The following is a 16,739-nucleotide window of genomic DNA, read 5'->3' on the forward strand; positions in this document are numbered from 1 at the left end:
GCTCACTACACTGGTGCTGGATTTAGTGTCTTTGGCACTCTCAAATGGCTCAACATAAGAAGCTGTTATGATTTTACCAGTTTTTGTTAAGTCATTTTTCAGTTATGTCTGACTCTCGGGGTTTTCTTGGCAAAGAGACTGGACTGGTTTCCCACTTCCTTCTCCAGCTCATTTTATAGATGAAGAAACTGAGGCCACCAGGGTTAAATGACTTGCGTGGGATTTGAACTCAGGAAGGCAAGTCTTTTTGATTCCCAGCCCAGTGTTCTACCCACTATATCACCTAGCTGCCCTGATTTTATCAGTAAAAATGACATTAAAGGAGATGCATCACCATCTGATTTGCAGCAAAACTTTCCATGTGTGTAGTCTCTCACATTAGTGTGTGAATTCTGTGACAGCAGGGTTTGTCTTGGATTTTTCTGGTTCTTCTGCCACCTGACAGCTCCTTCTTTGTCTCCTCTGCTGGATCCTCTTCCAGATCACACCCTTTTACCACAGGTGTCCCTCATGGTTCTGGCCTGTGGTCGTCTTCTCTTTTTCCCTCTATAACTATTTCACTTGGTGAACTCTTCAACTCTCATGGATTTAATTACCATCTCTGTAGTGGGTGGCTAGGTGGCACAGTGGATAGAGTGTGAAGAGTCATCTTCTGGAGTTAAATCTGGCTTCAGACCCTTACTAGCTCTGTGATCCTAGGCAAGTCACTTAACCCGGTTTGCCTCAGCTTCCTCACTGGTAAAAGAAGCTGGAGAAGTAAATAATAAACTACTCAATAACCTTTGCCAAGAAAACCCTAAAAGGGGTCACAGAGTTGGACACGGCTGAAAATGAACGACAAAAATGCTGATTCCAAAATCTACCTATCCTGCCTCAAACTCTGATGAACTCCAATTTCATAACTCCAACTGCCTTTCAGACATCTCTACTTGGATGTTCAGGAAACATCTTAAATTCAGTATATCCAAAACAGAACTCATTATCTTTCCCCCCAAGCCCTCCCCCCAATCCTACCCTCCCTACTTCTGCAGAGGACAACCCCATTCACCCAGCCCTTCAGGTTCCCAACCTAGGAGCCATTCTAGACTCCTTACTGTCTCTCACCCTACATACGCAATCTGTTGCCAAGGCCTGTCGATTTCACCTTTGGAACACCTCTTGAATATGCCTCCATATTTCTTCTGACAATGCCATCACTCTGGTGCAGGCCCTTATCACCCCATGCATGGATTATTTATTAAGCTGCTAGTGAGGTCTACCTGCATCATCTCTCCCCACTCTAATCCATCTTCCATGCATCCACTGAATTGATTTTCCTAAAGTGCAGATCTGATCATATCACCCCGCCCCCACCCCCCCACCCCCCACACAATAAACTCCAGTGCCTTCTTATTGCCTTCAGGATCAAGTACAAAATGCTCTATTTGGCATTCAAAGTCCTTCATTATCTGCCCCCTCCTACCTTCCCATCTTTAACTTACACCTTACTCCTGGACATGTTCTCTTTGACCCACTGACTCCCAGCTGTTCCACAAATAAGACACTCCCACTTCATGTCTTGGCTCTGGTCATTTTCTCTGACTGCCCCCCATGCTTGGAATGCTCTCTCCTCTTCTGCTCCACCTAATGACCTCCCTGGTTTCCTTTAAGGCCCAACTAAATTCTTACTTTCTGGAGAAAGCTCTCCCCAACTCCTCTTAATTACAGTGCCTTCCTTCTGTTAATCAATTCCTATTTATATTATATAGAGCTTTTTTACATATATTTGCATCCCTCCATTAGATTGTAAGGTCCTTGAAGGCAGGGACTGTCTTTTGCTTCCTTTTGTATCTTTAGTGCTTAGCACAATGCCTGGCACATAGAAGTCACTTAACAAATGTTTAATGATTGATTTGCATCTTCAATGCTCAGCATATTATAAGTGCTTAATAAATGCTTTATTTTACTTCCAACAGAATTTAAACACATAATGGAATGCAGCAAGGTTGATGCTAAAGAGGTGTTGTGGAGAGTCACCAAACTAAAGAACAAAGTAGAAAACTGGATCTAACTCTTATAAGAAATATTACATAGAGGGGGGCAGAGTCAAGATGGCAGAGTAGAAGCAGGACCTCCCCGTGGCTCCAGCTTCCACCTTCCCCAATCTATGTAAAAGGGGACTCTGAACAAACTTTGGAGCTGCAGAACCCACAAAATGACACAGAGAAGCTAACCTTCCGCTGAGGACAGCCTGACAGGAATTGGCCAGTGCAGTGTTCTGGGAGCTGAGCCCAGGTTTTAGCCCCAGGGCAGGCTTGACCAGCCTCGGGCTGGAGGGACTCCAGATCACCAGCAGCTGTGGCTGTTTCCAGATTTGTCAACACATAGATATGAAGGACAAAGTGAGAGGTCAGTGCAGTATGACTTTGGGACCAGTAGTTAGGAGAGCAACGGCTTTTGCCCTTGGGATGAGAAGCCACTGAGATGCCTGGCACATCCAGCACCATGTGGCAGCTTCAGCTCCTGGCCTGCAGAGTGTAGGGGGACCAAGCACCAGTTTGAGGGGTAATCGCTCTTGCTTTAACCTGCTTGGATCTGGATTGCAGTCTAGGGTGGAGGTCCTGGGGTACGTGACCACCTTGCCAGAGTGTGTGGAGGCCTCAGAGAGGGCACCCAACTAACACCTTCAGCAGCTGAGAAAACCCCAGCGTTTGGGAAGAAAGCTCCCCTGTCTGGTGGCAGAGTCCTACTGTGGCAAAAAGCCCAGGGGTCAAGTGACTGAGGGGCGACATGACCAAGCAAAGGAAGCAAAGCAAACAGAAGAATCCAACATTAGACTCCTATTTTGGGGACAAAAAGGAGCAAAGCATGGAACAGGAGGAATACAGTGAAGTCAGAACTCCTGAACCAAAAGCTTCAAAGGAAAATATGAGCTGGTTACAGGCCATAGAGGACCTTAAGAAGCAGATAAGAGAAGTGGAGGAAAAATTGGGAAGAGAAATGAGAACGATGGAAGAAAATTATGAAATGAGAGTCAACAGCCTGACTGAGGAAAATAACACCTTAAAAAATAGACTAATTCAAATGGCAAAAGAGGCTCAAAAAGGCAATGAGGAGAAGAATGCCTTGAAAAGCCAAATTTGCCAGATGGAAAAAGAATCTCAAAAGCTCAATGAGGAGAATCATTCCCTCAGATTTAGAATGGAGCAAAGGGAAGCTAGTGACTTTATGAGAAATCAAGATGATGTTAAACAGATCCAAACAAATGAAAGAATAGAAGGCAATGTGAAATATCTTATGGGAAAAACCACTGACCTGGAAAATAGATCCAGGAGAGATAATTCAAAAATTATTGGACTACCTGAAAGCCATGATCAAAGAAAGAACCTAGAAATCATCCTCCAAGAAACTCTCAAGGAAAATTTCCCTGATGTCCTAGAACCAGAGAGCAAAATAGAGGTTGAAAGAATCCAACGATCACCTCCTGAAAAAGATCCCAAAAAGAAAACTCCTAGGAATATTATAGCCAGGTTCTGAAATTCCCAGATTAAGGAGAGAATATTACAAGCAGCCAGGAAGAAACAACTTGAATACTGTGGAAACACAATCAGGATAACCCAGGATCTGGCAGCTGCTACACTGAGGGATTGAAGGGCCTGGAATAGGATATTCCGGAGGGCAAAGGAGCTGGGATTAAAACCAAGAATCACCTACCCAGCAAAACTAAGTATCATGTTTCAGGGGAAAATATGGTCATTCAGTGGAATAGAATACTTTCAAGCATTCTTGCTGAAAAAACCAGAGTTGAATAGAAAATATGACATTCAGATACAAGAAGCAAGAAAAGCATGAGAAGGTAAAACAGGGAAAAGAAATCACAAGGAACTTATCAAAGTTGAACTATTAACATTCCTACATGGAAAAACAATAATTGTAACTGATGAAACCTTTCTCAGCATGAAAATAGCTGAAAGGAATAGAAATATATGTGTGTGTGTATATGTGTGTGTGTGTGTGTCTATTATCGGAAGGTATACAGGTGTATGAATACATATGTGAATGTGTGTATATATGTTTACAGGTATACATAGAGGGCACAGGACCAATTTAATAGGAAGGGATGATACTTAAAAGGTGAAATTAAGAGGTGAGAGGAATATAATGAGAGGAGATGGGGAGAGACAGAATGGGGTAAACTATCTCATATACAAGAGGCAAGGAAAAATGGTTACAATGGAGGGGAAGAATAGGAAGGCAAAAGGGAATGGGTCAACCTTATTCTCATTGAATTTGGCTCGGGGAGGGAATGATATACACACTAAATAGGGTATCTTACCCTACAGGAGAGTAGGGGGGAAGGGGATGATGGAAGGGAGGGCAGGCTGGGGCGAGGGGAGGGAAGTTGGAAGCACTCACTTTTGAAAAGGGATGGGATCAAAGTAGAGAACAGAACAAGTGGGTGGTGGGAGAGGAGGGAGGGAAATATAGTCAGTCTTTTACAATATATCTACTATGTTAATGTTTTGCATTAGCTACACATGTACAACCTATACTAAACTGCTTATCTTCCCAGTAAGGGTAGGTGACAAGGGAGGAAGGGAATGAATCTGGAGTTCAAAGTTTTAAAATCAAATGTTTAAAATTATATATGTAATTAATGCTATTTTACATGTAGTTGGGAAATAAGATCTACAGGCACTGGGGCATAGAGATCCACCATGCCATACTGGAAAAGTCTAAGGGGGTATGGGAGAAGATATGGGAGAGAGCAGATTGGAGGAGGGGATATCCTGTGGGACTGCTATTCTGGGTTGGTGGGTAGGGGAAAAATGGGGAGAAAATTTGTAACTCAAAATCTGGCAGAAATTAATGATGTAAATCAGAAGTTAATAAAGCATTTGAAAAATGAAAAAAAAAAAAGAAATATTACATAGAGACCTATGACATTTACAAGCAGAAAGCTGGCAGATCCCAAGGCAGGATGCCTTTTGGACATCCTTTCTCTGTGAAAAGACAAGTCATACTTAGCATACATACATACATACTTAGATGTGAGGCTGATCGAAATTCAATATTCAAATATTGGCTGATCAAAAAATGTCATAGGAAATGTCAGAGGCACAGAGCCTAGCGGCCACCTGAACACAGCCAGGGGCAGAGCCTGGGCTGACCACTGCGGGACTAAGAGTAGGCCACTAGGCCTGGCACGTCCCTCTGATGAGCAACATACTGTAATATACTACATTTAACAGTATATCAGCACAGTGGCACGTGGTAAGTGCTTAATTTTTTAAAACTTGTACTGTATATTTTGCAGTTACTACAGCTATGCATTATGTTCCTGTATTTTATTCTGTGAAAACTGTTTTTCCTCTGACCTCAGTATCCAGACCTCTCCCCTCCTCTACTCCATCCCTGTTCTTAGGTATCTTTAGATTTAAGCTAGGCGGACTAAATTTAAGTTACACTCCCTGCTTTTTGTGCTCTTTAATAGCTTTCTTATTTACACTCCAGTAGTTCTCCATCTTCCACCCTACTCTTTTGCAACTCTACCAGTTCCTACTCTTCTCACAGCAAGTCACAGACAATTCCCCAGAATTAGTTACTCTTTGTCTCATCTAGTCCCACTCCCTTACTTTTGTACTCCTAGAACAATCAGCACCTTCCTTCTTGGGAACAGTTCCTTTCTGCAATTATGCCAGTCAATATGATTTATGGAATGCCTGCTGTGTACAGAATACTACACTGAGAGTTATGACTGGCTAGGAAAAAAGGAAAATGAGACCTCAATTAATCGGAACTCTCCCCTCCTTTGCTATATGCAACTTTTATCAGAAAGGAGCAATAAGTTGTCAGACATCTTTTAAAACAAGACATCTTTCAAGGTTTGTCTTGTCTTGGATGAGTACAGATTCACTTCAAGTTACTTACACATGCCATATTTATAGGACTAAACAATAAGGATTCATGGTTGGAAATTCCAGCCCTCAACAATTCCAAAACCCTGAACTGTCAAGCAAAGATTCAATTAAGCTTTATATACTGTACACAAAGGTAGAAAGGAAGACTAGGTTTACAAAGGTTAAAAAAGGATGAAACTGGAACACGTAGGTGGCACATTGAATAGAGTACTGGCGCTGGAGTCGGGAGGACCTGAGAGCAAATCTGGTCTCAGACATTTGACACTTACTAGCCGTATGACCTTGGGCAAGTCACTTAACCCCAACTGCCCTGCCTTCCCCCTTCCAAAAAAAAGGGGGAGATGAAACAAAAAGAATTTTCTGCTTAACCATTAACTGACCAACCTCCCTACTTACATTTTCTTCCTTTCTTCCTCTCACATGAGTAAAAAACAACTGAAAACCTTTAGCCTAGGGTTTTTAACCAGGAGGGTAAGTGAACTTCTTTTTAAGAAAAATTCTGCTACTCATATTTCAATATCATGCTTCCTTCATAATCCTATCCTACAGAGGTAATCCTATCTATTTTATGTGTTTTAAAAAATCATGTTGAGGTTGATTCACCAGACTGCAAAAACAGCCCATGATATAAAATACGTTAAAAATCCTTGCCCTAAGCATTCTGGTTAATCAAATTTTACTGCAGACATGGTCACTACTAACTAGGCAATTGAAAAATTAACTTTTGTAAAAATGCAACATTTCTCTTATTTTTTTAGAGAACAAAGTTATGTAAGTACTTTACATTTCAAAGGCTATCTTTTTGAAAGGTTCAAGGACCACAGAACAGAAATCATTTCTTCACCTTCTGCCATTCTCCCTTCGTATTTTTCCTGCTCCAGGTTTAATTTAAATCGACTGGTCTAGGGAACCAAAAGCTTCCTTAAAACCTTGCTTTTCAGTGGCATTCAACCATCTCTCGTCATGTCTTATTTCTTCCCTTCACGTCTAATGTGGCTGTGGTTTTTTAACCTTTTGCTTTGTGAGTTAGGCCTTATGGGCAGTGTGGTGGAAGGAAAGGGTGCTGGATCTGGACACCTAGGCACTGCACTGACGTGACAAGTCACAGGAGCCGCTTGGCCATGCCGAGTGAGAGGGTGAGGAGGAGATGAGATGCGAGGGCCCTCTGGCTCTTCATTTCATTATGAACAGCACACTCTTCACTTCCTTCCACTTGGCTCGGGTGCGTCTGGTCCCCGTTTTCATGGCATTTCTATTTACAACCTTCATGAGCTCTTTATTTAGCCAATTTTAAGCATAGGCTTCTATGTATTTTCCACTGAAGACTTTTTCCTTTTCATTCTCACAAGTCTGTCCATTTATGAAAAATACTGTTTCCCCAGATTCTTTGATTAGCTGATCATCTCCCCCATCCCCCACTGTTTCCTCCTTTATAAAATTAGATCAAAAGAGATATTTGTAAAGCCCTTAGCCTAGGGCTGAGCACATAGCTGGCACTTAATAGCTGCTTGTTTCTTTCCCCTCTAAAGTGGGAATAATAAACGTATGTTGCTAATTGTGTAGAGTTCTTATGATTTGGTGAGAAAAGGCAAAAAGTGCCCTGTAAACTCTAAGGCTCTATAATGATACCATCAACAATATTACCTGGAAGTTTCTGTGGAAAGAGGTCTACCTTTGGAGAAGACTTGGGTTTGAATCCTGGCACTGACACTTATTGAGGCAAGTCATTTTTCCCTTTCTGAGGCTCAATTTCCAAATTTGTAAAACGGGAATAATATGTGAATTGTCTACCTGATATGGCTATTGTAAGTGATCAATGGTGATTATCTTCTTTTCTTATCTTTATGCCCTCAAGAAAAATTTTTCCATTTCTAAAGATAAAATCTTTTCACGATTTTGCCTGCTAAGGACAAGAAAGGAGGAGACTATAAACTACTGGCACCCCACAATTCTATGGAGCAGCTCCCTATAACGTGCCTGAGCTCTCCATTGAAACAGGCTGGATGAATTTAGCCACAGAGGAAATAGTGACTAGGACTGCTTCCTTATGAATCCAAATTACACATTCATACCATACATACTAAGATTACAAAAGAGCTCAGGAAAACACAGCTGGGGTGGCAGTAATGTTCTGGGCACTTAAGGTAAAGATCAAAGAAATAGTGAATGGCCTAGTCATAAAAATAAAGGTTCCCCACACAGTACCTTGACCCTGTAAGTTTCCATCTTTATCATCATCATCTTCCTTATTCTCAAAGTCCACATCTTCTTGTTTTAGTTCACTCCTGTCAAGAGGACATGTGGTATAACCTCTTTGCCTTTCTACCTTATCTTCCCAGGAATCTTCTTTTAAAAACTCATGGTCCACTTTCAAAGGTTCTGATAAAAGAGTTTTTCCACTTTCTATAGCAATAGTGTTAATAGCTTTGCCTCTGTACAAGTCTGGGTCAGGGAACTTGGTATTTTCCATCTCAAATTCCACAATGTCACCCTGATTTTTCCATCTGTCTATAGGTTTGCAGTGACATTCACATACTGTTTGATTCATACACCTTAGTTCTGTAGGATTGCGGTTTTGTGACTCTGGGCCCCTTTCCTTCATTTTATCTATAGTGAAGCCTCTGTCCATTTCATTTGTTATGTTAGTAATGAAATCAGTTTGACCTATACCCTGTGACCTCTCCCTTATTTGTGCTCCTACTTCTGAATTTTCCTCCTCCTCCTCTTCCTCCTCTTCCTCTTCTTCATCACTATGGTTCTGACTCAACATTAATTTACCTTCTAGACTCTTATTCCCTAACAAATCAATTAACCGTTGCTCTGAAGAAAGTTTTCTTTCAGAATTGCAAACACTAAGGCTACACATCTCCATTAATCTACTTACATTCCCTTGTTCTAAGGGTTGGGGAATACTACATTTGACTTCGGGATGTCTTACAGTTTCATGTCTTGGAGCAGGTGGGAATTTGTTAGAGTCCACGTCCTTTATAGTCAGGAGAGACAAATGCTTTTCATTTTTATTACTCATTTGTTCTATTTTTGCTTCTAAACTACCCAGGAAACAGCGGTTTGTAGCCACCTCCATTTCAAGGCTACCTGGTTGATTCTCTTTGTTTTTACTTGCTAAGGCTACAGAAATATCCTTCTTGGATTCAGTGCTGCTGGGGTTCTCTTGAATGAAAGAACTTGGCTCATTGTTGAAAACCTTCTCCCCAAACATCATACACTCCAAAGAATCAGGTAATAAGCTTTCATCATGGTTAATAGAAATGATATCCTGAACTTTAGAAATAAAATTTTCACACGTTACATCAGGTAAGTTGCTTTCAGTGTGGCTGAGATTATCACCCGTGCTTTCCATTTTTATTTGATTCTCAGGTTCAGTATCTATGGACTCACAAGTCCTTCCCATTTGAGTATATGTAAGGGATTCATAAAGTCTAGAGTTAGTCTGGTAAAGGCAACACGCATTTTCTGGGCCTTGCACTTCAGTTCTTCTGTGCTGAGCATAGTTTCTATAGGCATCCAGAAAGGACAGCTGTGGATCATTCATGATGTAGTAGTCAGTACGACTGAGCCCGTGCTTAGCCGTACCGATGAGCAAGTCTCGGTCATGCTTCCCACACTCCCACCAGACCGGCAGATAGAGGCTGGGTCTACAGAGCTGGAGGCGCTCATGCAGCTGAGGATATTTCAGCACTTGTTCTCGGACCTTCCGCAGAAGCTCAATGCGGTAGAGAGTTCTTGCAGCACGCTCTTCTGTGATTGGTTCAACATAGAGAGTGGGGTCTGGTGGACCTGAAGAGACAAATAAGCAGAAAATTAATTACAACAACGGTGTTTGACTTATACAACTCAAGACGCTCTAGAATCATGGTTTGGCTCCGCAGGAATCATAAAATAAAAACAACATATATAACTATGTTGTCACAAGTCATTGCTACCTCAAGTCTTAGCCTGTCATTTCAGGGACACTCAAAGCTAAGTGAAAATGAACAAATCCTATGGAAGAAATATAGGCCCAGGGAGGATCAAAGGACAATTAGAAAATCCTAGCCATGACAGAGGCAAGAACGTAGGTGTCCTCGTACACTTAAGTCGGTTCTGTTCTCATACCTGCTTGCTTCAACATTTGTAAATGTCAGATCTTGTGAGGCACAGCAGTGCCACTGTAAGGATTTTATCTGCAAATGTGCAGTTCAAAGGGCAAAACCACAAACAACCATTACAACTAGGTTACTGTAAAATTCCCGAGACTGGTTCAATACTACATTAGAGGATAACCAAATGATAGTCACCTGTTTTCAGTATTTTTAACCTCACATAGTTGCATTTGCAATAGATTTTTAATGTAAGCATGGTGCTAAAGTACAGGTAAAAAAACATCCTTAGAGCAATATAAATTGGCTCAATTTTTACAAAAGAATAATTATATTGTTAAGATAATTTTTCTTTAACTGTATTGTGAAACCTTAACTTAACCCACAACTTTTATTGAACTAAGGGACATTTTTCTTAGGGAAATAGTTTAGGAATAAATTGTTTTTTTGAAAGGATGAATTCAATCAGAACTCCACAAATTACCAGACCTTCTTGATAAAAAAGCCAGAGCTCAATGGAAAATTCAACCTCCAATTACGAGAAGCAACAGTGACTTAGAAAGGTAAACAAGGAGAACACACATCATTTTAGAGGGAAAGAGGGGAGGGAGAGGAGCTTCGCATGAGATCTGTTCCTGTCATTCTTGATGCGAAGAAAAAATAGCATACCTCATTAAGTATAACAATATCCTACAGGTAGTAGGAGGGGGAAAGGGTTTCAAAAGGGGGGTGGGAGTGGTTTGTAGAGAGGGAAGTAGTAAGGGGAAAAGGGGAGGAAAAGGGAGGGGGGCCGAAAAGGGAACACTGAGGGAGGCGGTGGTCAAAAGGAAAACTATTAAGGGGGGGAAGGGAGAAGGGAGGAAAAATATGAACATTAACAGGGGCAGGAATAGGATAAGGGGAAAGAAACAGATAACAATCATAACTGTAAATGTGAATGGAATGAACTCTCCTATAAAACGGAGACGGATAGCAGAACGGATTAGAAATCATAATCCTACAATATGCTGTTTACAAGAAACACATCTGAAACAGAGGGATACACACAAGGTAAAGGTAAAGGTTGGAGTAAAATATATCATGCCTCAGCTAAAGTAAAAAAAGCAGGGGTAGCAATCCTTATCTCAGATAAAGCAAATGCAAAAACTGACCTAATTAAAAGAGATAAGGAAGGAAACTATATCCTGTTAAAAGGCACCATCGAGAATGAAGCAATATCACTACTTAACATATATGCACCAAGTGGTGTAGCTTCCAAATTCCTAGAGGTGAAGCTAAAGGAATTAGAGGAAGAAATAGATAGCAAAACTATACTAGTGGGAGACCTTAATCTCCCCATATCTGAACTTGATAAATCCAACCTCAAAATAAACAAGAAAGAAGTTAAGGAGGTGAACAGGATTTTAGAGAGGATAGGTATGATAGATCTCTGGAGAAAACTAAATGGGGATAAAAAGGAATATACTTTCTTCTCAGTGGTTCATGGCACATACTCAAAAATTGACCATGTTCTAGGGCATAAAAACCTCACAATTCTATGCAGTAAGGCAGAAATATTAAATGCATCATTCTCAGATCATGATGCAATAAAAATTATATGCAATAAAGGGCCAGGGAAAGACAGACTAAAAACTAACTGGAAATTAAACAATTTAATCCTAAAGAATGAGTGGGTCAAACAAGAAATTATAGAAACAATCAGTAATTTCATTCAAGAGAATGATAATAATGAGACAACATACCAAAATCTGTGGGATGCATTAAAGGCAGTTCTTAGGGGAAGTTTTATATCCCTGAGTGCATACGTGATTAAATTAGAGAAAAGGGAGCTCAACGAATTGGGCATGCAATTAAAAAACCTAGAAAAAGAACAAATTCAAAATCCCCAATTAAATACTAAACTAGAAATATTGAAGACTAAAGGAGAGATTAATTAAAATCGAAATTAAGAAAACTATTGAACTAATAAATAAAACCAAGAGCTGGTTTTATGAAAAAACCAACAAAATTGATAGACCCTTAGTCAATATGATAAAAAAAAAGAAAGAAGAAAACCAAATTATGAGTATCAAAAATGAAAAGGGTGAATCTACCTCCAATGAAGAGGAAATCAAAACAATAATTAGGAATTATTTTTCCCAATTGTATGCACATAAATTTGACAATCTTAGGGAAATGGATAAATATTTAGAAACATACAAGTTGCCCAGATTAACTGAAGAGGAAGTAAATTACTTAAATAATCCCATCTCAGAAAAAGAAATTGAACAAGCCATCAGTCACCTCCCTAGGAAAAAATCTCCAGGGCCAGATGGATTCACTAGTGAATTCTATCAAACATTTAAAGAACAATTGACTCCAATACTCTACAAATTATTTGGGAAAATTAGTGAAGAAGGAGTCCTACCAAATTCTTTTTATGACACAAATATGGTACTGATACCTAAATCAGGAAGAGATAAAACAGAGAAAGAAAATTATAGACCAATCTCCCTCATGAATATAGATGCAAAAATTCTAAATAAAATATTAGCAAAAAGACTACAGCAACTTATCTCAAGAATAATACACTTTGATCAGGTAGGATTTATTCCAGGAATGCAAGGATGGTTTAATATTAGGAAAACCATCAGTATAATTGAGCATATCAACAATAAAACTAGCAGAAACCACATGATCATCTCAATAGATGCAGAAAAGGCTTTTGACAAAATACAACATCCATTCCTATTAATTTTTTTTTTCCTATTAATTCTTTTTTAATTCCTATTAAAAACACTAGAAAGTATAGGAATAAATGGAGCCTTCCTTAAAATAATAGGTAGCATCTATTTAAAGCCATCAGCAAGTATTATATGTAATGGGGAGAAGCTGGAAGCATTTCCCATAAGATCAGGGGTGAAACAAGGGTGTCCACTATCACCCCTCTTATTCAATCTGGTACTAGAAATGTTAGCAGTAGCAATTAGAGAAGAAAAAGAAATCAAAGGAATCAAGTTAGGCAAAGAAGAGACAAAGCTATCACTCTTCGTAGATGATATGATGATATACTTAGAGAATCCTAGAGAATCAAGTAAAAAACTGCTTGAGACAATAAATAAATTTGGCAAAGTTGCAGGATATAAAATAAACCCACATAAATCCTTGGCATTCCTATATATTTCCAATGAAATTCAACAGCAAGAAGTAGAAAGAGAAATCCCATTTAAAGTTACTGTAGACATTATAAAATATTTGGGAATCTACCTGCCAAAACAAACCCAGGACCTGTATGATCATAACTACAAAATACTTTTCACACAAATAAAGTCAGATCTAACTAATTGGAAAAATATCAATTGCTCATGGCTGGGTCGAGCTAATGTAATAAAAATGACAATTTTACCTAAATTAAATTATATATTTAGTGCCATACCAATTAATTTACCAAAAAATTACTTTATAGAGTTAGAAAAAATAGTAACAAAATTCATCTGGAAGAATAAACGGTCCAGAATATCAAGGGAATTATTGAAAAAAAATGCTAGGGAAGGTGGACTAGCTTTACCAGATTTCAATCTGTACTATAAAGCAGCAGTCATCAAAACTACCTGGTACTGGCTTAGAAATAGAGAAGTGGATCAATGGAATAGATTAGGCACACGAGATTCAGAAGTCAATGACTACAGTAATGTATTGTTTGATAAACCCCCAGACCCTGGTTTTTGGGATAAGAACTCACTGTTTGACAAAAACTGCTGGGAAAACTGGAATATAGTATGGCAGAAACTGGACATAGACCATTATCTAACACCATATACCAAAATCAAGTCTAAATGGGTTCATGATCTAGGTATAAAGGTTGATACTGTAAGCAGTCTGCTAAAACAAGGAATAGTTTACCTATCAGACTTGTGGAGAGGGAATGACTTTATGACGAAACAGGAATTAGAGAACATTATAAAATGTAAAATGGATAATTTTGACTACATGAAATTGAAAAGTTTCTGTACAAATAAAGCCAATGTAACCAAGGTTAAGAGGGAGGTGGGAAATTGGGAAAGAATCTTTACAACCTATGTCTCTGACAAAGGACTCATCTCTAAAATATACAGAGATTTGAGTCAAATGTATAAGAATATAAGTCATTCCCCAATTGATAAATGGTCAAAGGATATGAACAGGCAGTTTTCAGAGAAAGAAATTAAAGCTATCTATAAGCACATGAAGAAATGCTCTAATTCACTATTGATTAGAGAAATGCAAATCAAAACAACTCTGAGGTACCACATCTCACCAGTCAGATTGGCTAAGATGACAAAACAGGAAAATGACAAATGCTGGAGAGGATGTGGGCAAACTGGAACACTAATGCATTGTTGGTGGAGTTGTGAACTGATCCAGCCTTTCTGGAGAGCAATCTGGAATTATGCCCAAAGGGCTATTAATACTTTCATACCCTTTGATCCAGCAATACCACTACTAGGGTTATATCCCAAAGAGATCATAGAAATGGGAGAAAGACCCATATGTACAAAAATGTTTATAGCAGCTCTTTTTGTTGTGGCAAAGAATTGGAAATTAAGGGGGTGCCCATCAATTGGGGAATGGCTGAACAAGTTGTGGTATATGCATGTTATGGAATACTATTGCGCCATAAGAAACAGGGAGCAGGCGGTCTTCATATTTACCTGGAGAGGCTTAAAAGAACTGATGCTGAGTGAGAAGAGTAGAACCAGGAGGAATTTGTACACAATTACAGACACAACGTATGTGTGATGACCAACTTTGATAGACTGGACTCTTCTCAACAATACAGGGATATAAGTCATTCCCAAAAGACGAATGATGGAGAGAAAAAAGTGCATCCAGAGAAAGAACTAGAAAGAACTAAATTTATATCCAGGTGGAAGCAAAATACCTGATCTTTTTTGTTCTCTTATTTGATTTTATGTCCTCTTTACCATTTTTCATTCCAGCTGGTACAATCCATCCTTATAACCTGACCATTGTATAATGTGAAAGTATTTACAGATCCTATACTTGATAATAAGCCGCCATGGGGGGGTGGGGTGGGGAAGGAGGGGGACAAAATGTGAAATTCAAGGAATTGTGGAATTGAATCCTGTAAACTAAAAGGAAACAAACAAATTAATAAATTAAAGTTTAAAAAAAAAAAAAGAACTCCACAAATTAGCAAAACTCTTCTGGTTCAGAAGCTCCTCTTATTGGAACATATGTACTGCTATAGTTATAAATAAACTAATTCCGAGATTCTCCTCTTCCTCCTCCATGATATGATAAAAGTAGTTTTTCTTACCATCATCTTTCCACATGGGGAGGCGACAAACATTTCTACACATGGCCACAAAACTGTAAAAATATTTTTCTAAGCTTTCATCTGTCTTCTTGTCTAAGCGTGAGATGACTCGAAATTGGGTCCAGTCAAAGGATTTCTTTTCTTGGTCATAGACAACGCCAAAGGAGGATACTGTTCTATAGAAGTCTGCTTGCTCTCTTCTTGTCCATCTTGAGGATTCACATAAGGGAAGGCAAAAAAAGAAAACAGTAAAGTATTTTGGTACTCCCATATTTAAACGTGCCAGTCTGGTGCACACTGCACTTTCATCACTGCTAACCCACACTCCCAGAAACTGTGTCAGTTTTGGACAAGAGGCTGCTGCCACACTCACAGGAGAAGACATAGATACCTAGAAGTCTGAACCCAACCACCTCAGAGATAGCATCAGACTCCACAGTATGAGAAATTTACAATTATAAAAACCTTAATGCTTGTTCTGTTTAATTTCAAGGACCTGATTAATCTCAGAAGAAAACATTTCCCTTTCATATAAACTTTTGGTTTAGCTATGAAGTCTAGAAATCTTTACTAGTATATATCATGACCTCCTTTTTTGTTACCATTACCTTTTTTGGATATCCTTGTTGATAGGGTCCATTTCAGTGGCTCTCCTAAACATGTCTTCCTGGACCCAATATCCCTGGTTGCCTGGACCTAAAATTTCAGCTCGAGTAGGTTCCTTACGATTACAACGTTGGTAAACAGTGACCAGGCGTCTCAACCGTGCTGTAAGAGCAGAGGACACAGGCCAGGGCGATCTGTCTGGGTCGGAGCCATCCTGGGCTTCAAACATCAGTGAGGATATTAGTAGTTACAAACAACTAAAGTTGAGGCAATATACTTTTTAAAATGAAAACACTCAAATTTTCAATACTTTTTTTTTTTTTTGCCCCAAGGATAGACAGGGAAGTTACCAGAGAATTAGAGAGAAAATGGCACAATAACTTAAAGTTGCCATTATTTTCCAAATTAACACATTTTAGGACTTTAATAAAAATTCAAGAACAAGGACTCAGCAAAGTGCTTGAAACATTATGTTGTGCAAAATATAACTTTCTATAAAAAAAACTTTCTATATCTGTAAAGCACAAATACTATAAACTTATTTTTCTAGAGTGAGCTGCTTGGTAGGGGTGAAAGAGACTTCTGGAAATTTTAGATATATCCCATATATGATATGAGATAAGCAAGACCTGCTGCCTTTTTTATTTAGAACTGTAAAGTATGATGTAGCTGGGCTTTCCTTCCCACTGATAATCAAAACTACTATTTCTTGGTCTGCTAATCTTAAACCCTTACCTCTTTATGCTGAAGAAGAATAATGGATGCTCTCTTAGAATTTCAATTTCAACTAGATAGAGATCAAAATCATTTTAATATCTATGTCTCAACCAAACA

General features: G+C 39.1%; 1 protein-coding gene across 3 annotated transcripts in view; it reads right to left on the minus strand.

Moving 5' to 3' along the window:
• Window positions 1-16,739, minus strand: part of CHD6 (chromodomain helicase DNA binding protein 6) — a 199,037-nt gene that overhangs the window by 26,807 nt on the left and 155,491 nt on the right. For all 3 annotated transcript variants that reach the window (XM_069063587.1, XM_069063586.1, XM_069063588.1), the window contains exons 29-31: window positions 15,908-16,124; window positions 15,300-15,508; window positions 8,106-9,698 (exon numbers count right to left, since the gene is read on the minus strand). In XM_069063587.1, the coding sequence (XP_068919688.1) occupies window positions 8,106-9,698; window positions 15,300-15,508; window positions 15,908-16,124 (2,019 nt within the window). The remainder of the gene's footprint in view (window positions 1-8,105; window positions 9,699-15,299; window positions 15,509-15,907; window positions 16,125-16,739) is intronic.

The sequence above is a fragment of the Petaurus breviceps genome, unplaced genomic scaffold (genome assembly GCF_028583685.1).
Source record: "Petaurus breviceps papuanus isolate PSGF00001 unplaced genomic scaffold, PetGlider_PUasm1.0 90591, whole genome shotgun sequence".
NCBI lineage: Eukaryota > Metazoa > Chordata > Mammalia > Diprotodontia > Petauridae > Petaurus > Petaurus breviceps.